Genomic DNA, 25,967 nt, shown 5'->3' on the forward strand with positions numbered 1-25,967 from the left:
TGCTATCCTGATTAGTGCTACCCCCTACTCCCAATCCAGAATGTGTTTATGCAAGCACAGGCACACACACACACACACACACACACACACACACACACACACACACACAAACACAGAGACACATACATCTACCTTTTTTCACTCATGCTCTTTACATGCTGCCTCCTAATGCTTTTTTCTTCACTTACTCAAATAATGGTCATTAGAGCTTCAAAGAAAATTATTAGCTGGTAAGAATGTTTTTTTGGAGGTGTGTATTATTTGTAAAGGTCAAAACTTAATGAATTGATTGTGCTTTTTTTTAGTATCCTTACTTCCTGACTTTGTTCACATTGTTCTTTATTCAGACATGTCAGGCATATTATTTATGACACTGATATTATATGTTTCAAAGTTGCTACTAGTGCTGGTTTTATAGATCCTGCTGTGGTAAGTGAAGTCAGATAAAAAACTTACCTTTGTCTTGGCCTTTTCTTCCAGTCACATCAGTTTTTTGAGATGCATATCAAAAAAAGAAGCAGTTATAGGCACATTATTGGCACATTCCACCTAAAATCATCATTGTCATTCACCAGATTCCACTAACATGCTGCTATTGCTTGGCTGATTATGCATTTGTGAAATTCTGTCAATGGATCTCCCTGCTTTCAGGAAGCATTGATTTGACACAAAGTCAACAACTGGAATGGAGGAACAATGATCTGGGTAAGTCAGTCAACTAAGTGCAGGCACCGAGTTAAAGGCCAGGGATAAAAAGAAAGGTATAGGGGTGGCTAGGTGGCTCAGTGGGTTCAAATCCGGTCTCAGACACTTAATAATTACCTAGCTGTGTGGCCTTGGGCAAGCCACTTAACCCCATTCACCTTGAAAAAACCTAAAAAAAAGGTATAAAATATTCCCCTGCTCTCAGAGATGGGATAATGATCTAATAGGGGAGGCAACATGTAAACAGCTATGGACAAAAAAGATGTAAATAGGATAAATTAGGCATAGTCTCAGGGGGAAGGCACTAAAATTTTTTTTAAAGATTTTATTTATTTTGAGTTTTACAATTTTTCCCCTAATTTTCCCTTCCCCCACCCCCCTACAGAAGGTAATTTGCCATTCTTTACATTGTTTCCATAGTATACATTGATCCAAATTGAATGTGATAAGAGAGAAATCATATCCTTAAGGAAGAAACATAAAGTAAAAGAGATAGCAAGATCAGACAATAAGATATCAGTTTTTTTTCTAAATTAAAGGTCATAGTCCTTGGTCTTTGTTCAAACTCCACAGGTCTTTCTCTGGCTACAGATGGTATTCTCTATTGCAAAAAGCCCCAAATTGTCCCTGATTGTTGCACTCATCGAATGAGCAAGTCCATCAAGGTTGATCATCACCCCCATGCTGCTGTTAGGGTGTACAATGTTTTTCTGGTTCTGCTCATCTCACTCAGCATCAGTTCATGCAAATGTCTCCAGACTTCCCTGAGTTCCCATCCCTCCTGGTTTCTAATAGAACAATAGTGTTCCATGACATACATATACCACAGTTTGCTAAGCCATTCCCCAATTGAAGGACATTTATTTGATTTCCAATTCTTTGCCACCACAAACAGGGCTGCTATGAATATTTTTCTACAAGTGATGTTTTTACCCTTTTCCACCATCTCTTCAGGGTATAGGCCCAGTAGTGGTATTGCTGGATCAAAGGGTATGCACATTTTTGTTGCCCTTTGGGCATAGTTCCAGGCTGCTCTCCAGAAAGGTTGGATGAGTTCATAGCTCCACCAACAATGTAATAGTGTCCCAGATTTCCCACAACCCTTCCAACAATGATCATTGTCCTTTCTGGTCATATTGGCCAGTCTGAGAGGTATGAGGTGGTATCTCAGAGATGTTTTAATTTGAATTTCTCTAATAAGTAATGATTTAGAGCAATTTTTCATATGACTATGGATCTCTTTGATTTCATCTGTAAATTGCCTTTGCATATCCTTTGACCATTTGTCAATTGGGGTATGGCTTTTTTTTAATTTGACTCAGTTCTCTGTTAATTTTAGAAATGAGTCCTTTGTCAGAAATACTAGTCGTAAGGATTGTTTCCCAGTTTACTACATTTCTTTTGGTCTTGGTTACAATGATTTTGTCTGTGCAAAAGTTTTTTTAATTTAATTAATCAAAATCATCTGGTTTGCTTTTAGTGATATTCTCCATCTCTTCCTTAGTTATAAACTGCTTCCCTTTCCATAGATCTGACAGGTAAACCAGTCCTTGATCTTCTAATTTACTTATAATGTTGGTTTTTTATGTCTAAATCCTGTATCCATTTTGATCTTATTTTGGTATGGGGTGTGAAGTGTTGGTCTAATCTAAGTTTCGGGATGGCACTAAAATTAAGGAGACTAGGAAAAAGTTAGATTTTGCTGACACTTGAAAGAAGTCAGAAAAGGAAGCAAGGCTGAGAAGAGAGAATTCTAAGCTTGGGAGACAGTGAAAAAAACTCAGAAAATGAAGTTTCACATGTGAGGAAAAGCAAGGAAATTGGTATCACTGGATTTTGGACTACTGGGAAGGGAAAAGGGTGTGATAAGACTAGAGGATAAGAAGGGATCAAAGAGAGGATTTTATATTTAATCCTGGAGGGAACAAGGAGCAACTGGAATTTCTTGACTAGCAAGATGATACAGTCAGACCTGTACTTTAGGAACATCAATTTGACAACTGAGTGGAGTAGGAAGAGGCTTGTAGTAAGGAAGTCAACCAGCAGGTTATTACTCTAGTTCAGGAAAGAAGTGATGAGGGTCTGTACCAGGGTAGTGTCAGTTTCTGAGGAGAAAAGGGGGTATATCTGGAAGATGTCCAGATAAATTTTATTTTTGGAAACATAAAAAATTATTTGGAGTCAAGGTGAGTTATTTCCACCTTAGTAATTTGGGTCATGATATTTTTTTAGATAAAAAAGAAAAAAAAAGAAACTTACAAATTAGCTCTTAAGACACATGCAGTTTTTTCAGAAGCATATATAATCTGGAGTAGCTCTTATTTCAGGGAACATTCCTAAAGATCCTTTAGTCTAGACTCTTGATCTGTCATTACTTCTTTTTCTAATCAGGGTCTTAAACTGAACCATCCTGAAACCTGCTACTTTTCATGTGACCATTTCCATACTTGTGGTATTTGGATTTCCTGGAAAAGAAATACCAAGATTTGTCACATTGCATCCTTTTGCTCTACAGAGAAAGCTATTGAGGAGAGACATTCACTGAAAGCCTCCAGGCTGCTGTCTGTGGCTAGAGGCTGATTCCCTTACCCAAAAAAAGTGTATCTATGGTTCCTGGAGCCATTCTTCATTGTGGTGGTCCTTGTACTCAGTGAATTTCATTGGAGAGTCCTTTATCCACCTCCCACTAGACATCTTTGAGGGTGGAATCTCTTTAATTTCCATGGTGCCCAGAGTTCAAACAAATGGACATATTTAAATTTTAAAGACAATAATTTAAGGATACTGTTTTGCTTCTGATTTCATTGGCCCTCCCTGCAGTACTTTGGCACTTAGCTCACTTTTCTTCACAAATACATAGAGGTAACATAGTTTATTGGAAAGTGACTTTGAACTTGAACAATCTGAATTCAAGGTCTATGTTTGACACATACTATTTGTGTGACTCTGGACAAGCCACTTAATCCCTCAGTGACCCACAAAACCTTCTAAAGCTATAAGTTTCTGATTTGCACTGAGACAGAGAACTTCATTGGAGATTCCTATATGGATCAAATGAAATCAGATGAAATCATATCTCCATATCTCCTTAATGCCACCTCTTCTATATTCATATGTGTGCTTTACAGCTGAGGAGTATCCACAAATGTTAAGTGATAAGGCTGAAGCTAACACAGAAAGTTAATAATAAATCTCAGACAAGACTAAAGTTCTCCTTACCTAGTCTTCCCATTTTTTAAATGTCTTTTCCAAGCTTTATCATATCCTGAGATTGTAGGTTACAGAAGTAATTTCTTTAGAGGAAAGACTATTTTATCTGTAGTAGAATGAGATAATAATGTAATCCATTTGTAATCAGGAAGAGTTCAACATATTGGTGAGAGAGCTAATCTTAGCATTAGGAAGGTCTGAGTTCAAGTCTCACCTCTGATAATAGTAGTTCAGCATCCTTGTACAAGTCACCTAACATCTTAGTGCTTCATACAATTTAACATGAGATGTCCCTGAAGGAGAGAGAGTTCCTAAGACCAAAATCACAGGTGTGGATTAATTTTTTTAATATATAGACTTTAAAAGATTTATATAAATATTTGTTATTATTATATTTACATCTCTCCCAGTGCTTAGCACACTGCTTTGCAATCATTTAGATAATTAAATGTCATTATGATTTCATTGTATCGATACTCCCTCCTTGAATAGAAATTACAATCTTTCCATATTTTCTCATCATGTGCAATTATAGCCCAAATTTTTCTGTGCATTCTAAGGCAACTCTTTAGAGTTTAGTTTGCTTTTTTCCCTCTCTTCTTTTCTTTTTTTTTTCTTTTCCCTCTTTCAATCCCCACTTCAAGAAAAGAATTTTTTTTTTACTATTGCATATTTGGTATTATCCATCCTCTTAATTTATTCCACTTTACCTGCTTTTTTCCCTTTTGAACTTGAAGTATTTATACAACAAACTCTGTCTGTGTGTGTGTGTGTGTGTGTGTGTGTATGTGTATGTACAAAACTTTATCCATTTCACAATGGGGATTACAACCTACTCCCCACCAACACTTTCTTTAATGTTTGTATATTTTTTCTTTTCACATGAACTCATTTATGAAAGCTAGCAAATTCCACCCCTTCTTCCTCTTTTCAGATAACCTGTTGATTATATGGAAATACTGAAATCTTTAAAGGAAACAAATCTATGTCAACCTTCTAGGAAAGCTTGCTAGAGCAGGTAATGATAGTCACATTACAAAGACCTGAAAGTGAGGGGTGGGGAGGGAAGAGAGAGAGGTTTGGCTGCTGCCTTTTTGGTATGTTATTTGATCTCTGCATACTGGGTTTTTATTCCTGTAAAGGGGGAATAATGTCACAAAAATTATGCAAGGACTTGGGCAGGCAGCTGGGTAGAGTAAAAGCATACTTGGGCTAATATTCAATAGATACAGGATTCTAGGTTTGTCTCTGTCGTTGATTTATGGCCTTCAGCATCTGTTCTTCTCTAGAATTTAAATTCCTTATCTGAAAAATCAGGAGGATGATATAGATCAGTGTTTCTCAAACATTTTGTTTATGAGAACCCCTCTTTAATATGAAAAAATTGACAGACACAGATCCCCACATGACAGTAACTGTTCTATTAGTATCCAATGACTTAGGAAATACTGATGAAAAAAGAGTTTGCTCATAATCTTAACGTTTTAAAATAAATATGTGCTTTATTAACCATAATTGTACATAGGTACATATATATAATATGTACATATTTTAAAATAGTAATACATGTGTGTATGTATATCTGTACACACATGTATTGTATAAATAATTGTGTTATATATATATATATATACATATACATATATATACGTGTGTGAATAAAATCATTTCATCTACAGATTGGTACAGTATACAAATTGCTACAGTATCTACCACTGCTCAGATGCTCTTGGCCAACAGGTTGGAAATCTCTGATTTAGATGATCCCTCCCTTCCTTTCTAACTCTGATATGTTTTTATGGTTCTAGAATTGAGAACTTGGAACTTTTACTTTCATTATAGTAGAAATTATCATTGTATCATTCATCCCTTTTTCAATGCACTGTATCTTCTTTCCTTAGGTCATTCCAATAGGTGGGAGAACAGCTTTCTTTATGTTAGATTTTAATTGTTTGAATGGAAGTGATCTATCTGAAAATGCCAAGTCTACTGATTAATTGTTTAAATTTTCCTTCTTCAATAAGAATAAACTAAAAAAAAATTTCCATCTTCTAATCTTTTTTTAAAATCTCCACATTCCAAGACTCTGTCTTCATTAGTAAAAGTTCATTTCCTACATTAGACCTTGGCAACATATTTATGTTGCTCCTAAGCACTGTGATTGTAAAGAATGTCACTGAAAAATACAACTGCAAAAGTTTCTATAAGACATCTTATGAAATCAGGACATGAACTCCTGAAAGTGACTCCTGAAAGTTTTAAGCATGTCACTATTCAATAAATCCCAAAAGGCTTTTCCCTTTCTCCTAATCACTTTAACCCTGGCCTAGGACCACTTAAATCCAGCAGAGTAGAACCACCTGCAAAGTGAAACATTCAATGTTTCCCATTAAATGATTAATAGGTGCTTCTTGATTAAGTAATTCTTGATACCTTGATCTGTGATCTCATCTGATACAAACTGCTACTCATTCATGTCTTCTCATTCAAGTGTGATTTTCACCCATGTTCTTGCATAGGCAGTCTAATGAGCCATTCAGCATGCTGTAGGATTTCTATTTTTGATTAACTTTAAAAAAAGGCTTTTTAAGGTACCAATGCATCCTTGGGCTACCCAATTATCCCTTACTCATTGTTTATGACTTGGCTATCACCTTTTTATAGCATAGATTTCCTCAAAGGCACTGCTTAATACCACTCTGAATATACATCATCATTGGAAATATGTTGCATCTTATTTGTGCTCACCATTTGTCTCTTTACTGCTATTGTGCTACAACTTTACTTCCTTAGAGAAATCTTGGTGTTTTAAGAGTTATTAACTTAGATATGGAGATATGAAAAAAGGGTCTTTGCACCAGAGATGCACTAGATGTTATTAAAGACCCTATGAATCTTCCAAAGTACAATATGCCATGCTCTTCTTTTTTTCTTATTCAATTCTAAAAAAAATGTTGAAAAATCATCTTTACATTTAATTGTAAAAAATAAATAAATAAATCCAAAATTCTCTAGAACATAAAGTTTTCTGCTAGATGAGTTGGGAAAACAGGAAATTCTTGACAAAGACTTATTCATTAGCTCCAGAACACATAGAAGCTAATGACCACACCACTCCTTGACCTGTAGGTAGCATTCCTACTTGTTCTACATTAATAGGGGATTTTTCACACTAATTGGCTTACACTAATTGACTTATTAAGCCCTGCCCCAGTATCCCAGAGATGGTTTAAGTTATAGTAAAAGTGCTATTTACAGTAAAAGCTCTAGATCTCCTCAAAAAGGAAAGTAAAAGAGATATTCAATGCATAATATAAATCAGGTATAGGATAGATATTTTATTCCAGGACAAAATACAATGATGAGCAAAAGAGAATCATCAAGCACATTATTAGATCAATTAGAACAGAGTTCAGATATTTCATTTATAACTATTGGTATAATTTGTTGGGAGACAATAGTTAAGCCTCAAGAAGACAAAACAGTTTTATTTGTTAGGTTTTTGCAAGGCAAATGGGGTTAAGTGGCTTGCCCAAGGCCACACAGCTAGGTAATTATTAAGTGTCTGAGACCGGATTTGAACCCAGGTACTCCTGACTCCAGGGCTGGTGCTTTAGCCACTGCGCCACCTAGCCGCCCCAACAAGACAGCTTTTCTGAGTTTGCTCATTACCTAATTAATCTCTCCTGGGCATTATCTCATTAACTCCTAGTGCAAGTCTTCTAGAGAAACAAACCAGGGTTGGCCATTCTTTCCAATGCAGTTACTTCTCCTGCTTCTATATTCCTACTATTATGGGCAGTACCAATCCTTGAGTCAGGAGAACCTATGTTCAAATCCGGCCTCAGAAACATGACTACAACAGCTAAGGGCTTTGGGCAAGTTATTTAATCCTGATTGCCTTACATGCAAGGCCACTTGCAGTCCTCCTAATTCATATCTGGCTACTAGACCTTACTCAAATCCAATTCATGTGCATGCCATGGTATCACCTCCTTGATGTCCCAGCCTTCTTTGATATTGAAGGACAAATATTAGCAAAAATCACTTCTACCATTCCTGCAACCACATTGCTGCCACCACACAAAGCCCTCCAAACCTTTCAAAATACACAAGATCATCTACGAGAAAACATGTGAAAACCTATCCACATCCTTATTCCATGAATGGAACAATGTTAGAATAAAGAAAGATCTTTCTTTTTCATTTTTCATGGAATTATATCTTGCCACCTAGAGAGCTGCAACCAAGAAAATAACTGCCAAAACCTCTTTCTTTAAAAAAAGAATAAGGGGCAGCTAGGTGGCACAGTGGATAGAGCACCCACTCTGGAGTCAGGAGTACCTGAGTTCAAATCTGGCATCAGACACTTAATAATTACCTAGCTGTGTGACCTTGGGCAAGCCACTTAACCCCATTGCCTTGCAAAAACCTAAAAAAAAAACCCAAAACAAACAAAAAAAGAATAAATATGACACCCTGCCTCCTTGATATTTCTCATGAGTAGTAGGGAGTGGGAGGGGGACCAGGAACCAATCAAGATTTTTTATGTCATTAAAAAATCAAGACTAGGGGCAGCTAGGTGGCATAGTGGACAAAGCACCTGCCTTGGAGTCAGGAGTACCTGGGTTCAAATCTGGCATCAGACACTTAATAATTACCTAGCTGTGTGGCCTTAGGTAAGCCACTTAACCCTATTTGCCTTGCAAAAACCTAAAAAAAAAAATCAAGTCTAATTAACTAGTCACAGCATAGACAAAAGTAGGCCTCAAGTTCCCACACAGCCTGGAAGACAGCAGAGACTGCATGCTCTATTTAAATCCATATTGCACTAGGAACACATCTTGACTAGTTTGTGCCTTCTCTTGTTTAACTATGATTCTAGAAGGACATTATTTAGTATTGGAATTATTTCTTTCTGGTTATTTGCAGTATTTTCTTTTCACCTGGACACTGGATTTTAGCTATAATGTTCCTTGGACATCTTCTGACAAGGAGGTAATTGACTCAAGGTGTGGAACATCACATACATGACCACTTTGTGATTCCTTTTGCCTGTTTTTTTTTACAGATAAGAGGAGGGCCATTAGAACATTTTTAAAAGTTCAAGGAGAATACAGAAGATAGTTCAGAATTAACCACAGATAAGTAGATCATTTTGGAAAATATTGAGTTGAATTTCATATATGTATGCATTCATATACATGCATATATATGTAATACACATGTAAATGTACAGAGAGAAAAGTAAATGAAGTTGTAAAACATTCCCTACCACTTTCTTTAAATATACATTCTATAAATTACATAAAATATATTACATATAAACTACATATATAATATAGGTATTATTGTGATATATAAATAATAAAATTTTATATATAATACATATTTTAAGCAAGTGCTAGGGAATAGAGATTCACAGTTTCAAATACAAAGTTATTCTCTCTGATCATATACAAATATGTATGCAATTTAGATTTAAAACAAGTAGTAGGGAATAGAGTTCACTTTCATATAATCTTTTTTCTATACCATTTTTTATATGGAAATGCTCATGGTGATTATTTGTTTTGGGAGCGTATGTTAAATTCAGAATGATTTTTATACTAGTTATGTATAGGTTAATTTTAAAGATTAATGCATTAACTGGGGGGACTGAAATCAGGGGAAATTTTTGCAAAGGAAGTAGGATCTGAATGGAACCTTAAAGGAAGATAATGATTCCAAGATGGAATATAGAGGAATAAATGCATTTCATCTGTAAAAAATGAGTTCAAGGAAGATAGTAAGTCATACTCTTTGGGTGTACCTAGCCACCTCTGCTATGATTGAAGACCCCTTCTAGATAACCCTATTCTAGTTAAGAAAGGAAGGAATCAGAAAGGGACAGTTTATTCTTGGGCATGTTGGCCTGCAGTTCTAGCTCTAAGCCCATAGACAGACTTAGGACAAATGGGTATTTCTTCAGTCTGTAAAGGAATAGCCTACAAATAGTACTCTATGCCCTGGGGACTTCCAATGATGAAAAAGTAATAAAAAGGTGAGTTTCTCCTAATTCATCCCTTTATTTCCTGCTTTAGTCACAGGTCTCTTATAGACTGAGAAAACCTTGGAAACCTTCTACACTCTTCTGTGATATAGCCAAATTCAGTCTCTACTTTGTCCTAATATTAGCCTACCCCATCTGCACATAGACAGTTCTCTAAAGCAGTTGTGTAGCTGCTCTTGTGGATAGGAACTTTGTGGAATCTGATTCACTTGTTTTCCAGTACTCTTGCCCTCCTGTTCCCCCACAAGAAGCATGTAGTTGTGCTGGCATCTCTGTGGGACCCCAATCATGTATGAAAATGTTTGAAGTCTATTAGTCTATTATTTTTTTCAAGGAAATAAAGATTTCATAAAAATATTCCACAACTAGAATTTATATAGCTCTCCATCCTCTTTGGATCCGAGGCACTATACCTAGGTGGTAGATCTCACTCAAATACATCTATGTTTTTTGGTTTTGCTGTGGGTCAGATCATATTGAATCAGTTTACTTCTTCTCTCACCCAGCACCTAGGTTGTTCTTTTCATTCCTGTCAAAATTTCCCACTGAGTCTTTAGATGTGTGGGAAGGCATTTACCTATTTTCCTTTCTCTGGGGCAGGGTTATTCAAATCACCAGGGACTACTTTTCTAATATTCTCCAAAATGGAAGAGGGTTGGATGAAGTCAGTAGTAACTACTTAGAATTTAAGTACTTGTGCTCTCAGAAGAAAAGAACTCAGAGTGGCTAGGTGGTGCAGTGGATAGAGCACTGGCCTTGGAGTCAGGAGTACCTGAGTTCAAATCCAACCTCAGACACTTAATAATTACCTAGGCGTGTGGCCTTGGGCAAGCTACTTAACCCCATTTGCCTTGCAAAAAACCTAAAAGAAGAAAACTCCAGGTTCTAATGACAAAAGTGAGGCAAAACCAAACAACTAATACAGGGAATAGCAACATAAATTTTGGAAAATGTACAAAAAGAAAAATAATCCAGAAGTAATGCAGAAATAAATAGGATAACATTGTCCCTGTCTTGTTGAAGTGATGATATATAGTTTAAAATGTAATGAAATTATAAGATTGTCAGTTGCCCAATATGTGACGATCAACTATGACATACTTAGCTCCTCTCAGCAATAGTGATCAAAGAAAACTCTAAAAGACTTGTAATCAAAAATGCCATCCACATCCAGAGAAAACTATAGTTTGAAGGAAGATCAAAGCATTCTGTTCTCATTTTTTAATTTTTAAAAAAGATTTTTTGTTTTTTTCCCTTTTGTTCTGATTCTTCTTTTACAATGTGACTAATATAGAAATATGTTTAACATGATTGTGCATGCATAACTTACAACAGAGTGCTTTACTGCTTTGGAATCAGAAAGACTTGAGCTCAAATTGAGTCTTAATTGATTGTGGGCAAATCACTTAGATTCTGCCAAACTCAGTTTCTTCGACTATAAAATGGAAGTAATAATAAAACCTATTTCCCAGAGTTGTGAGGATCAAATAAAATAATATTTGGGAGGAAAGGAAGGAGAAAATTTTAGAAATCAAAATTTAAAAAAATTTCTACATTATAAATAACTACAGCTAATCCCAATTTGTTTAACTATCTTTTTAGAAAGCTTATTACTATAAATCAAAGGATAACAGTATTTATTTATTTAAGTATCTGTTTCTTAGGTGTGCTGTTTATCCTTATTCTACTGGCTATGGAACTAAAAGTATCTTTGATCTTTGGTGGCAAGGAAGATTCAAAATTGTTGCTTAAGATGGGGGTAGGGCAGGACTATTTCATATTAAGCTAATTTGATTTTGTTTAAAACTTGGGAATTTCTGAACATTAGTCATTTCCATGTAACTAAAAGTGGCAGCTAGGTGACTCAGTGGATAGGTCCCTGGACTTGGAATCAGAAATAACTGAGTTCAAATTTGACCTCGGATACTTCCTAAATATGGGACCCTGAACAAGTCATTTTAACCTCTGTTTGCCTTAATCCTTTGTAGAAGAAAATGGTAAATCATTTCTTTTTATTTGCCAAGAGACAATATACAAGATCAAGAAGAGTTGGACATAACTAAATGACTGAGAGGAAGCAGGGTATAGTGGATAGAAAGCCTCCATTAAAGTCAAAGGTCATCTGGATTCAAGTCCCATCTCTGTCATATACTGGAAGGGTAACTCTGGGTAAATCACCTAAATTTTCATTGCCATAGGCAATTCTAAGACTATAGAAGGAGGGGAGGCATTAGTAATAAGCATTTATTAAGCACCTATTATGTTCCAGGTGCCTTACACATATAATTTTATATGATCCTCACATCTCTGAGAGATAAGTGCTAATTTTATCCTCATTTTACCCTCATTTTACAGATGAGAAAACTGGGTCAGGTATAGTTTAAGTGACTTGCCCAGGATCACACAGTTAGAAAGTATCTGAAACTGGATTTGAGCTCAGATCTAACTCCTAAAACAGTGCTACATCTAATGCACCATCTACCTGTAACTATTTATTACAGAAAAGGTCCCAGTCTAACTTGGTGAAGGGAATTTTCTCACTGGCAGTTTCCTATGCAGATGGAATTATAGGTCTGGGATGACAACAATAACAACAAAAGTATATCAATTTTGGAAAAATTATTTTGGAAAATGATTCTGATTTCCAGAAAGGATGGATTACTCCTTAAACTAAATAACACATTATAACTAAATAAAATCAATATTTTGGGAGGGCCTGTTGATGTATCCATTTCCAATCCATTAAAACTTCAGGTTTTTAATAAAAATTAATAACTAAAAAGTCACATAGCCACTAAATTAACTTTCTTCCTGGGATAACTAGAAGCTTTCTCAATAGGGCATAACTGAGCAATTTCCTTGACTAATTCTTTATTTGATACTAAAATGGTGATTATAGATATTCCTGTATTATATTTTTATGTTTATAAAATACATCTAAGTAGAGCAGTGAAACATCAAAGGGAGATGGGTGGGGGGAATCATCTGTGATTTCTACTTCAAAGGGATTCAAATAGAAAAATACCTTACAGATTACTGTCATTCAGGCTTTTCTCTCCTGTTTATGCAAGTATGAATGTGTATTATAAAGAAAAGTAAGACTCATCAGATAACTACACATTTTCTCCAGAATCACCTTAAAGCTAATGAGTTTGTATTTTATCCCATTAAAAAAACAGGTTAGCACTTCCATAGGCAGAGGAGTGACATAGGCAGGTTCCTTAGGAAGACAATTATGGTAGCTGGGGTAGAACAGATTGAAGAAGGAAGAGACTGAAAGTACAAAAACCAATTAGAAGGCAGATGAGAGGCAATAAGAACCTGAATTAGAATAGTGACTGGATGGGTTGGGGAGAGAGAAGAGGACAAATGTGAGAGATACTATGGAGGTAGAAACAAGAACTGGAATCTAAATGGATAGAAAGTGAAAGAGATAATAGAATTATTGATGACTGAGTCAATAAACCTGGGAAACTAAGAAAATGGTTTTGAAGAACAGGTTTAGTAAAAAAGTTTAGTTGTTCTATTTTGGTCATGGCCAGCAGGATATCAAGATGGAACCATCCAACAGACAGCTGATAATAAATAATAAATAATAAATAAATAAATTGGGACTGGATGTAGAGATTTGAGAAAAGAACCAATGGCAATACTTGCCTCAGGGTGCACAGGCACAGTCAATCCATAATCTATTGAACATTTATATTTGGGAATCTTCTAAGTCGAGGTGATTATTAACCTCAAGTGATCTGATAAGATCATCAAATATTAGCCTTCATTGAGAACAGAATAGAGGACCCATCCCAGAGAACTGGATAACATTCACACTGATGGGGAGTATATAAATGTCAATATAAATGTCAATAAAGCAAATGAGATTTAGAAGTAGTATTCAAGAATACAGAAAAACAAGAGTAGTGTCATGATAGTCAAGGGAAAAGAAAGTATTCAAGAGGAGTTCAAAATTATCTGGGAGGGGTGGCTAGGTGGCACAGTGGATAGAGCATAGGCCCTGGAGTCAGGAGTACCTGAGTTCAAATTTGGCCTCAGACACTTAATAATTACCTAGCTGTGTGGCCTTGGGCAAGCCACTTAACCCCTTTGCCTTGCAAAAACCTAAAAACAAAACAAAACAAAACAAAATTATCTGGGAGGTCAAAAAGAATGAAAACTAAGAAAAGGGACTGTGGACTTAGCAGTTAAAGAGATTATAGATAGTCTTTGAGAGAAGTTTCAGTAGGGTAGGATGCTAAAATGTGGAAAACATGTTTGGAGTACATGACAGTAAAAGCCCAAAGAGAAATAGAATAACAGTGTTGAAAGAATGGCAAGTAAGGGGAGGCAGCTAGGTGGCACAGTGGATAGAGCAATGATCCTGGAGTCAGAAGGACCTGAGTTCAGGTTTGATCTCAGACTGGTTGCCTAGCTGTGTGACCTTGGGCAAGTCACTTAATCCCATTGCCTTAAATAAATAAATTTTTTTTAAAAAAGAAAAGGTGGTGTGTGTGTGTGTGTGTATATGTGTATGTGTGTGTCTGTGCACGTGCACGTGTATTTCAGAAGGACACTCATATGTGTAGGCACCTGGAAAGGAGACAGTAGAGTCACTAAGTAACCTCATCTTGCCACTACCATCCCTAGCTCCCTGATATTTGGAGAGAAATTAAGTCAATGCTACTACCATTACACCAGTGAATCACAGGACCTTGAAGAATGGGAAGCACAGTCAGTTCTTTTTCCTCCATGGTTCCCCAATCATTGAAAATGGTGGAATCTAAAATTCTATGGAGTTATAGGATTTATCTCTTTCTAAAACCTTATTCTCTACTAAGTCAAGTCAGAATTTGAAAGACATTCAGTCTTGTTCAGAACCTATTGGGGGTGGGGCCAAGATGGCGACAAGAAAGGATCGAGTCTTAGGTGCTCTCTGATAAAACTTTGAAACTAAGGACTCTAACTAAACTTTCCAGAGACAGAACCCACAAAGGGACCCAGAGAGGCAATTCTCCTACTCAAGGTAACCTGGAAAAGAGCAGAAAGGCTCTGCTCCCCTGGGTTGGAGGGGTGGCCCACCAGAGGGGCAGCCTGCCAGAGTGAAAGAACTTCAGCCTCCCAGAGGCAGCCCCAGGGCACTGGGAGTCCTAGCTCACAGCAGCGGGGGAGTCCCCTGAGGTACAACCTGGGGAGCACTGGGCAGAAAGTGGGGGAACACCGGGGGATGTCTGCCAGAGCCAGCACTGGAGCCCAGCCCTCAGGGCAAATAGTGAGCAGCCCAGATCCAGAAACAGAAGCAGGCAGTCTGTAAGCAGGAGCCTTCAGGGGATGAGCCCATTGAGCTGAGGGAGGGGAGTGAAGAGAGACTGCTGAGCTCTGTCCTCTGCCTCTGGAACAGGACTCTGGGGCTCTGACCACATTCAGATCCTGATCACAGTCTAGGCCCCCCCCATAGAACAGCAGGGCCCCCCCACCTCAGCCCCCTGGCAGAGAAGGGCGCTTATGGTCATTCACAGACCAGGAAGGAGGACAGAGCCTCACACACTGAGACCCTTGTAGGAGTGTCCCAAAAGCTCAGGAAGCACCCCAAAACCAGGCCCAGGCTGGGAAAATGAGCAAGCATAGAAATAAGAGGAACACCATTGAGAAATATTTTGCAAATGAGCACAAGAAGGATCAAAATACTCAGTTTGAAGATGAGGAAGTGCAAGCTCCTGCATCTAAAGACTCCAAGAAAAACAAAAACTGACAGAGCTCAAAAAAGACTTTGCAAATCAAATGAGGGAGTTAGAAGAAAAACTGGGAAAAGAAATAAGAGAGATGCAGGAAAAACTTGAAAATGAAGTCAACAGCTTAGTCAAGGAAATCCAAAAAAATGCTGAAGAAAATAGCATGCTAAAAACCAAGCTTAAGTCAAATGAATAAAACAGTTCAAAAAGTTACTGAGGGGAAGAATGCTTTAAAAAGCAAAATTGGCCAGATGGAAAAAGAGATAAGAAAACTCTCTGAGAACAAATCCTTCAGACAAAGAATAGAATTCAGGGAGATAGATGAATTTACCAGAAATCAGGAATTAATATTTCAAAACCAAAAAAATGAAAAAATTAGAAGAAAATGTGAAATATCTCATTGAAAAAACAACTGATATGGAAAACAGACTTAGGAAAGATAATTTAAAAATTATTGGAATACCTGAAAGTCATGATTAGGAAAAGAGCCTTGACATCATTTTCAAAGAATTACTACAGGAAAATTGCCCTGATATCCTAGAAGCAGAGGGCAAAATAGAAATGGAGAGAATCCACTGATCCCCCCAAGAAAGAGATCCCAAAAAACCAACCCCTAGGAATATCATAGCCAAGTTCCAGAACTCCCAAGTCAAGGAGAAAATATTACAAGCAGCCAGAAGGACACAATTCGAATACTGTGGAGCTGCAGTCAGGATCACACAGGACTTAGCAGCAACTACATTGGAAGCTCATAGGGCTTGGAATAGAATATACCAGAAGGCAAAAGAGCTCGGAATGCAACCGAGAATCAACTACCCAGCAAGGCTGAATGTCCTCTTCCAGGGAAAAAGATGGACTTTTAATGAACCAGGGGAATTTCAAATGTTCCTTTTGGAATGGCCAGAGCTGAACAGGTTTGATCTTCAGATACAGGACTCAGGTGAAGCACAGAGATTGGAGGAGAGGGGGGAAATATGATGGATTTGATGATGAACTGCATGTATTCCTGTATAGAAAAATGACACTAATAATACTCATATGAACCTTCTCAGCTAATAGAGCAGGTAGAGGGAGCTTTTTTAGTTGAAGCACAGGTGAAAGCTGAATTTGAAGATAAAATATGGTATAAAAACGGAGTCAATAGAAAAAAGGCAAATGTAATGGGAGAAAGAAAAAGGAGAGGGGGAATAGGCCAAGATATTTCATATAATAATATTTTTCTTTATTACAATGAGCTATTGCAATGATATGGAAGGGGGGAGGCAAGGGGGAATGAGGGAACCTTTGCTCTCATCAGAGGTGGCTAGGAAACAGCAAATATACTCAGTGGGGTATAGATATCTGGAGTAAGAAGGAGGGGGGACAGGGGGAAGGGGTGGAGATGTGAATGATGAAGGAGAGGATGGACCATGGGAGGAGAGTGGTCAGATATAACACATTTTCTTTTTTATTTCTTGCAAGGGGCTGGGATTGGAAGGCTTGTCCAGGACCATAGGGCCAGGTGGATGGTGGACCTAAGGGGTGGTATGGGGGCTCAGAGCCACTTGGCCCCATGGATCTGTCTGCTGCACCACTCAGCTACCCTACAGCAGAGTCAGAGTGAAAGGAGAGAGAAAATATAGTACACGATAGTGGAGAAATAAGAAAGGAGGGAGTTGCAATCAACAATGGCAATGCTGGAAAAATATGGAAGTAACTTTTGCTATGGACTTACCATAAAGAATGCGATCTACCCATGACAGAGTTGTTGGTGTTGTAACAAAGACTGAAGCACATTTTTTATTATTATTATTTGGGGGAGGGTGCAGGACAAATGGGGCTGGGTGGCCTACCTGGGGCCACATAGCAGGGTTATCTTTGGGTGTCTGAGGCCAGATTTGGACCCAGGTGCTCCTGGCTCAAGGGCCAATGCTCTGTGCACCACCCAGCCACCCCTACTATTATTACTATTTTATTTTATTTTGGGTCTTTTTTTTTCTTCTTTTTGGTTTTTGCAGGGCAGTGGGGATCGGGTGGCTTGCATGTCACACGGCTGGGTGATTGTTGCGTCTACGGGGCCGGATGTGGGCTTGGGTGCTCATGGCTCCAGGGCTGGTGCTCCGTCCATTGCGCCACCTGGCCATGCCTACAATTATTACTATTTTTTTTAATTTTAATTTTTTTCTCTCCCCTTTACTTTATCGCTCAAGCAAGTCTATATTCATGGAGGGGAGGGGGTATTTCGTTTACTCTTAAACAAAAATATTTTATTAATGTAAAAAAAACATTTGTACAAAATGAGAATAAAAAATAAAATAAAAATAAAAGGAAGAACCTATCCAGGAGGGGGAAGACCAAAAACTCAGGTTTGAGTGGGGAAAAATTCTTTGATTAGATTGCCTTAGAAATGGTAGGCTCAAAATCACACACCCCAACCCCTCTTTAGAATAGGTTCAACTCTCATTATAATATTCATTCTCCTCATTATTTGTTAATCAGTCAGAGAGATTGCCAACCTCTGAAACACCTACTCTTCCAAGTGCATATAAATATTTGAGTGGATTTTATGTGGGGTCTCTGACATCCACACAGCAAGGTGGATTTCCAAGGAATGGAGTTAATTTACTAATTGATGCTAGTACTACTAAGAAAATAATTGCTCAGAAGTTATGTCTCCTAAACTTTTTAAATATCACACATTGAAAAATTTCCCATTGCTTTTCCATTCCTATTATCAGAGAGAGGGAGATTTCAGTTAGCACTGCAGACTTAAATCTATCCAGCATTCTCCCTTCACCATGCTCTGCCCAAGAGCCAGTCCTCTGATCCAGTACAGTCCCAAACTCATTAAATGACATTGACCTTCACTGACTAATAGTATTGCCTTTGTAGTTCATGGTCAATATCCAGGTCATCTTTAATTATAGGACAGATAGGTATCAGGACAAGCCTGAAGCAAGCAGTCACTAACTTCTTGGCTGATTCTGAAGTTTAAGTGTACATGGAATCCTATGCCATCATGCCAGTTCAATTTTGCTATTTTTTTTGTGACCTGGCTCATAGTTCTGAAATTTTGGGGAAAGTCAGATTTCCTTTTAACTTTTATCATTTAGAAGATTTATTATATTCACCATTTTCATTTAGAAACTGAAATGTTAAAGAGAAGCAACTAATCAAACTCAGTCCTTCATCTTTTTAAATTTTTTCTTCTAATATTAGTTTAATAAGAAAACATTGACTCCCCCCATTAAAAATAGAGCAATTAAAATATTCTAGTACTTTCAAAGCAAATGAGAGGTCAAAACCACTGTCTGCATTTTGCAGATGGGGGTGTGGGGGAAGCATCCAATTGTTATGCTGAGTATAATAGCAATAAGTGGCAAAGTCAGAAATAGAAATTCAAACTGTTTATCGTTCTTTTCTGATTCTGAACAGAGCTCAGTGTTGGTGGTATGTTAAAATAATGAAAAAAAGAAAAACTGATTGACTCACTCATCCAATTATAGAAGTTACTTGCTAGCATACAATTAGCTTTTAATAGTCTTAACTACCCTATTGACTTTCCTAAGATAACCACCTAACTGCTATTATCTAAAAAAGCATTTTCTGTGGAACCCAAAGTTGGTAAGCACTTATTTTGAGATGGCCAAAACTGACTTATCTTCACTTAAAAAGGCTGCATTTTGATAGGGATTTAATTTATAAACTCCCAGTAGAAAAGCCAGGATTATATAGAAGTCCAGTTCCCCATATAAATGGGCTATGTCTGCCTATGTTGCCCTCTAATATTAGATATCTCTCTCCAGAGGCAAGAGATCACTTGTCTAAGCTGTTGTAAAGGAGATTGCTACTCAGCCAAGGGTGGAATTAGATGACTTATCAGGTCTCTTCAAATTGTACAAATTCCAAGAGGCCTGACATACTAAACACTAAAATCAAAGTCCTATTGGTGCCCTGGTCAACTCCAGACACCATTCATACCCCACCTAACTCACTGATGAGTTTGGGAGCCCCTCGATTACCTAAGTGCATACTACAGCTTCTTGGAGTCACATTTGAGTTGGGGGCTCGGATGGACATCAAAGGGGAAAGCCCTGAAATGGACTCAGCAGCCCCCACACCAGAGGTTCTAGTCTTCCTTGAACACACCCCATGCACCAACTGAAGGTCTAAGTAGTCATTGTTCTAGCTTCATTGATATATGCCTATGAAATCTGGACAGTCTATCATAGCCATTACAGGAAAATGAAAATTTCTATTCAAATTGTCTTAGGAAAATTCTGAACATTGCTTGACAGGATAAGGTAACAGACACTAAGGTCTTTTCTAGAGCTAAATGGCCAAGCATTCAAGAGTTACCTCAGAGCCCAACTTTGATGGGCCTGTCACATAATTTTAATGCCAAATGTCTGCTTGCTAAAAAGGTTTATTTTATGAACAACTCACAAGGTGTGTGTGGGGTGTACATGTGTGTGTCAAGAATTAGTGATAGACATTCTAAAGGTCTCTCTTAAGAGCTCTGGAATTGATTGTGCAGCATGGAAGAAACTAGCCCAGGACTAAGCAGCAAGGGATGCCCTCAGAGAAGGTCCTGTGATCTGAGATAAGGCATAATGAAGTAGCTCAAAGGAAATGAGAGTAATCACCCCAGGTGTTCAAATGGTTTTTTTGTGGTCAATCTGTGTTAAGGAGAATTGTGGATTCTTATTGGTCAAATCAGCCTGACTTGATTAGTTTTAAAAAAATAAGAAAAAAATTTATATTATGACAAAGTGCAGAACTTAATGTATATTAGTTCCCAAACTATAAACTCTAATATTTTCATGAGCTAAATTAATATTTAAGTTTTAAAATGACAAATGTATTATTACTAAGTAATGGTTGTACCTAAAGTTGTTAAAGGTCTCAAAATGTGGAAGTGAAAAGAAAATCCCATGTATCCTGAGCTAGTGGCTCAGTAGTAAATAAACATTTTGTATACTGAAAAGTTTGGAGAAAAATTGCCACTCATCCCTCAAATGATCAGAAGAGACTCATTGTACTGTAAAACAAGTTTATTCAACAACTGTTAAATTTAACTGGTAGGCATTTCAAATCTATTCTGATAATTCTTTTACTAGACACTATTGTCATCCTTAAGATACAAAGGATGGGTAATCATTTAAAATTTGAAGCATTTATTCATATAGTAAGTCACACAATGATATATCTAGTTATCAGAAGATTTGTACTTGTGCTACTGGCCTTTGGCAACAAGATAAAATCTGAAGCCAACCATTCTAAGCCAACTCAAATTTTTATATTACATTTAATAGGCTTGACACATAAAAGGGATTCAAGATGCATAGTTAAGTAGAGAGAGGGTAATGCCATAGGTCTGACAGAAATGAGGGACAGCATTATTATTTAAAACAATGTCTAGTTTTGTTACCAACAACTGAAGGGGGAAAAACATTTACTTTTAACTGGTCTTTACCACAGGATTAGTTATATGAAAAAATGCAGGTTACAAAAAAGTTACTAAGTACAGATATTTTATGGTTTAAATAAAAACATCAACCTTAATTAATTTAAGTGGGTGAGAAGAGACCAAGAGATTAGTAGACTAGACAATCTAGAAAATTTCATTGTTAGTGTTTTAATCCTTGAATAAAATCTTATTGGTTGTTACAAATTAAAAAATCAGCAACATAGTATTGCACCTTAAGGAAAGATAGATTGGATTAAAGATATTAGCAACTGATGACAATTTCAAATAGCAGTTGGTGGTTTCTCAGTTCTTGCTAACCAAAACAAGTTCTAGCCAAAACAAATAAATTTTGGCTTTTATTGTTTCTTTTCTGGGTTGTTAGTTTGTAAAATGTCTTCTTCAAGAAGTCCTTGCTGTCTTCTGATTTACAGGTTGTGAACTTTAATTCCTAGGGGATCAAATGTAATTCTACAACACTCCCTAGATATTCCAATCTATTAGTGAAGCTCAAGAGAGGCCATTAACTAATGCCATTGGTATAATCAAAGTCATGAATCATTTAACATTATAAGTATTTACCTTAGGTAGACAATAACATACTAATTTCTGATAATTCCTAGTGCTCCATGCTCAGCTACTCTATACATTTGATTATACTTTGGCCTACCTCTTCATCTGAAATACTTCAACATTAAGAAACTTGATTATTCTTCCCCCCCCATTCCCTTTTTCAAAGCTGCTGCTTGCTCCTTTCTCCTTGACTGATATGCTTAGCTATACCAAATCTGGGGGTATTAACTACTAACCACTCTATATATTAATTTGTCAGTCTGTGGTTTAATTTATATAGCATTTTAAACTCTGAAAAGACTATCATATGCCATTGATGGAGTAATAATAATCCCACTAAATAAATTTTAGCCAGAAAATGTTTTTCAAGCAACTGGTGGAAACTGCTAGTCAAATCTGAAATTCATACATTCAAGGGTCAACCAATGAATTTCAAATTTCTTTTTTCTAACAGTCTTCATGGTGCTCAGCTTCACTGTCCTGTTAAAAGCTAAATATTCATTGCTTGCCTGCCAATAGTATTTTCTTTATATATGTATATAGCTGGTGAATCTGCTCTTATCTTCCTGGTTTACCCTTGAGGTACCAGCTACCCACTTTTCAGATGAATGAGCTAGATCTTTGCAATGAGTCAAAACCATCACGTATTTAATAAAGACCTAGTTCTTCCACTATGATAAAGGTGCCAACTCCATTATATCTTCACTGCTTTCACCTTTCATTTATGCCTTCTTCATATTTCATACCAAGAAAACCTAATGAAAATGTTTGACGATGGTCAAGCTTGTTTTAGGTTGTTTCTATAACAATGAAATTTAACAGAAAAAGGCAAAATCTGAAAGTCAAATCAATCCTACAAACTCCAATGGAAGACTGTTAACACTCTTCTACTTTATCTCTCCCTCACTAGCATCATCTACTGAAACTGTACAAGGAACAATCTTCCCAGAAACCTTCCTCATATTCAAATTCTCTTTCAAAATAAGTCTTACTGTCTCTTTATCTAAAGATAACTTTTCAGCCATCATTCTCACAGTTAATCGACTATTTGACCGAACCAAATCTCTGACCTTTTCAACGTTTTCATTGGTTCTGTGGGTGATTGGGCGCCCACTTCGTGCATCATCATGGACATCATCCCTACCTTCCTTAAACCTTTTGTGCCAGTCAAAAACTCTTGCTCTTGACATTACTTCATCTCCATAAGCTTCTTTTAACATTTCAAGTGTCTCACTGGCAGATTTGTTTAGCTTTACACAAAGTTTGATATGAATTCTTTGTTCTAAATAACGGTCACTCATTTTTCCACCAACAGGAAGCATGCTTTTCTATACTCTATAACTACAGAACTGATTCAGAGACCTTGAAAAATATTTTTCTGCAAAGTGAAGCATGTTCCACTAGGGCCACTTCTCTTTCCAAGTCAGACAATAAACACTAGTCTTATATAATGATCACACCTTGTGAATTATACAGCAGTAGATAAAGATTTTGGAAGTCTCAGAATCAGATCATCCCAGCTTGTATTTTTCCTACCTACAAAAAAGAAAAAGAAAAGGTATTCAGTACTGCTGATGCTTGGACATTAAGTTATGCAACATTCTAGGTGGCACAATGGATAGAGCACTCCTGGAGTCAGGAGTACAAATCAGACCTTGGACATTTAATGATTGCCTAGCTGTGTGGCTTTGGGCAAGTCACTTAACCCCTTCGCCTTGCCAAATAAAAAGAAATCTCTGAATGGTGGGCAGCTAGGTGGTGCAGTGGAAAAAGCACCAACCCAGACAAATAATTACCTAGCTGTGTGGCCTTGGGCAGGCCACTTAACCAACTGCCTTGCAAAAAAAAAATCTTAATGTTCAGTTGTAACTCCAGACAGGATCCAAACTAGAGGTTTAAAAATCTCAGGTTTGGGTTTAATGGAGAATTATTATACCCTTCCTTCTTGATTAGCCTCTAAAAGCACCATCAGCTTTAACAGGCCACATAAAAGGGGTTTTATTTACTGTTCCCTTTGTCACATTTCCTCATTTTTCAGTAGGAATGGAAACTGATTACTAATAATTCTCATTTAGATTAAAAACAAATCGCTGAAAGCACTTAAAAGCAAGGGGGGAACATTTGTAAAAGCAGAATATGGGTCTCTTTTTACAATGTTATTTTATACTACTCCATGTCAGGGGTCAGACTCCTGCAAATGTATCCCTGTAGAGAATATATGTGGTAACATTAGCCACCTTTAAGGAGTTTAGAGATACAATCTTACTACCTGATACTGCAAAATCACATATTAACTTTCAATTTCCCAAGGCCACGAAGACTCGACCTCAGGAGCTCTCAGGGCCTGCCTAGTCCTAGGGCAAATGGGTGCTCACAGGTGCCATGTTCCAAGCAGCAACAGCGCGGCCAGGGCGGGCTTCCACGCAGCACCTACAAAGAGAAAGCCCGGCATGGCAGGTTAAAGAAGAGAGGGCACAGCGGGCTGGCCCAGTCCTTTGGGGCTAAGGAGCTGCAGCTGTCTCTCACGACAGGATCCGGAACAGAGGATGGTGGGTCTGCCCCGGGTTTGAGAGAGAACAGTGTTTTACCCCTCCATTCTGGCCACGTGAAGCACCATTAGCTCCAGGTGGGCAAAGCTCAAGGGGACGCGGCGCCAGGCACCTCCACCCAAGCCCGTGGCGCACCCCAGCTGCCCTCCGGCTCCTCCAACCCTGGGTGCGCACCCGGGGGGGGGGGCAGCGGGGAGGGTCCCGGAGTACCCACGGGGGAGGCGTGACCAGTGTCCCCACCCTAGACCCCCCGCGTGGCCACGAGGGCCGAGCCCGGCCGCCCCCGGCTCCCCCACCGCCCAACTCCGACAGCAAGGTCCGGGCCCGGCCCTGACTCAAGGGGCCGCGGCCAGGGCTGCGTGAGTGTGGAAGGAAGGGGCCGAGGAACCCCGGCTACCTCTGGCCCCGGCGGCCGCCCGCATCCTCCGCCGCCGCCGCTGAGAAGAGAGAGAAGGGAGCCGGTCCGGGCTTTACAAAGGCCTCTACCCTCGCGAGAGCCCAGCCCGCGGGGGGCACACCAATCCTGGAGAAAGCCAAGGCCCGGGAGTAGGGAGGGTAGAGGCTGGCTACTTGCTATTGGCCAAAAGCAGGAGGAGCATGTGATTTCCATTCTGCTTTTTCCTCCCCCTTCTCCTCCTCCCCAAATGTCTGACCCAGGGGCAGGGCTAGGAGTGCCCTTCCCTAAAGCTGCTGCTTCTCCTACTTGGAGATGTCTTTCCTCCCCAGCATCCGAGTTGTCCCGGGGTCCTCTTCCCCTGGCATTCATCTCCCTCCCTCCCCTAAAGGCCCCTGAGTCCGTTTCCCCACGGCCCCTACACCAGCCCCTAATTAGACCAAGGTAGGAGGAGTGAAACTAGATCTTCCTGCTATCCTCACCTCAAATCCCCTTCTCAGTGACCTCTAAAACATAACTGCAATGCAATGGCGAATACCGTCTGTAGCCAGATAAAGAGCCGTGGCGTCTGAACAAAGGCCAAGGACTATGACCTTTCATTTAGGAAAAAAAACCCTGCTATCTTATTGTCTGATCTTGCTGTCTCTTATACTTTATGTTTCTTCCTTAGGGATATGATTTCTCTCCTCACATTCAGTTTGGATCAATGTATACCATGGAAACAATGTAAAGACTGGCAAATTGCCTTCTGTGGGGGATGGGGGAGGGAAGTAAGATTGGGGAGAAAATTGTAAAACTCAAAATAAATAAAATCTTAAAAAATAACCGCAAGATGAAGACAGGACATTTTTGAGATCTGTATTCCTGGCAGAATAGTATTCCCCATAAATTCTTAGTCATAGGATCATGGATCTTCAACTGAAAAGAACCTCAGAGTTCATCTAATCTAATGCTCTCATTTTACAGGCGAGAAAACTGAGGCACAGAAGGGTTGGTCGAGTTAACACTCATTTACTAAGGACTTTCAATATGTCATACTCTGTTAAGCGTTGGAGGTACAAAGAAAGATTGAAATGTTTAAGGATTGCTGTCTTCGAAGGGGGTCACAAGCAATTGGAGAGACTATGCAATTATATATATATATATATATATATATATATATATATATATGTATATATGAACTTGGGTACAGAAGGCCGAATTTTAGACTTGCCCAAGGAAACAGTGACAAATGACATTGGAACTCAGATACAGTATTTTCCCTATATGAGTTCATTTTTGGATAAATCTAATTTAAAGGGGAAAATTTGTAGCC

The 25,967-nt window shown here is 38.2% G+C and overlaps 1 protein-coding gene and 2 non-coding genes across 4 annotated transcripts; all 3 read right to left on the reverse strand.

Moving 5' to 3' along the window:
• Nucleotides 1-19,113: 19,113 nt before the first annotated feature.
• Nucleotides 19,114-24,757, reverse strand: LOC141517935 (protein GVQW3-like). 2 transcript variants are annotated; one of them, XM_074229437.1, is made up of 3 exons: nt 24,656-24,757; nt 23,979-24,139; nt 19,114-23,245 (listed from the first exon to the last, which is right to left on the reverse strand). In XM_074229437.1, the coding sequence occupies exon 3, from the start codon at nt 23,029-23,031 to the stop codon at nt 22,597-22,599; it is 435 nt and encodes a 144-aa protein (XP_074085538.1). In that variant the 5' UTR covers nt 23,032-23,245; nt 23,979-24,139; nt 24,656-24,757; the 3' UTR covers nt 19,114-22,596. The 2 variants fall into 2 exon arrangements, with proteins under 2 accessions (XP_074085538.1, XP_074085539.1); XM_074229438.1 differs by lacking the exon at nt 24,656-24,757 and having other exon boundaries at nt 23,979-24,402.
• On the reverse strand, nt 23,571-23,695 carry LOC141519782 (small nucleolar RNA SNORA26). Its single transcript, XR_012477423.1, has one exon. It is a non-coding gene; the product is annotated as a small nucleolar RNA SNORA26 (small nucleolar RNA).
• On the reverse strand, nt 24,223-24,343 carry LOC141519784 (small nucleolar RNA SNORA26). The gene has a single exon (XR_012477425.1). It is a non-coding gene; the product is annotated as a small nucleolar RNA SNORA26 (small nucleolar RNA).
• Nucleotides 24,758-25,967: the final 1,210 nt, after the last annotated feature.

The sequence above is a fragment of the Macrotis lagotis genome, chromosome 3, assembly GCF_037893015.1.
Source record: "Macrotis lagotis isolate mMagLag1 chromosome 3, bilby.v1.9.chrom.fasta, whole genome shotgun sequence".
Taxonomy (NCBI): Eukaryota; Metazoa; Chordata; class Mammalia; order Peramelemorphia; family Peramelidae; genus Macrotis; species Macrotis lagotis.

What these genes read in the sequence shown, in the direction of transcription:
- LOC141517935 (XM_074229437.1), bottom strand. Translation starts at nt 23,031, where the DNA reads ATGCTTCCTGTTGGTGGAAAAATGAGTGACCGTTATTTAGAACAAAGA.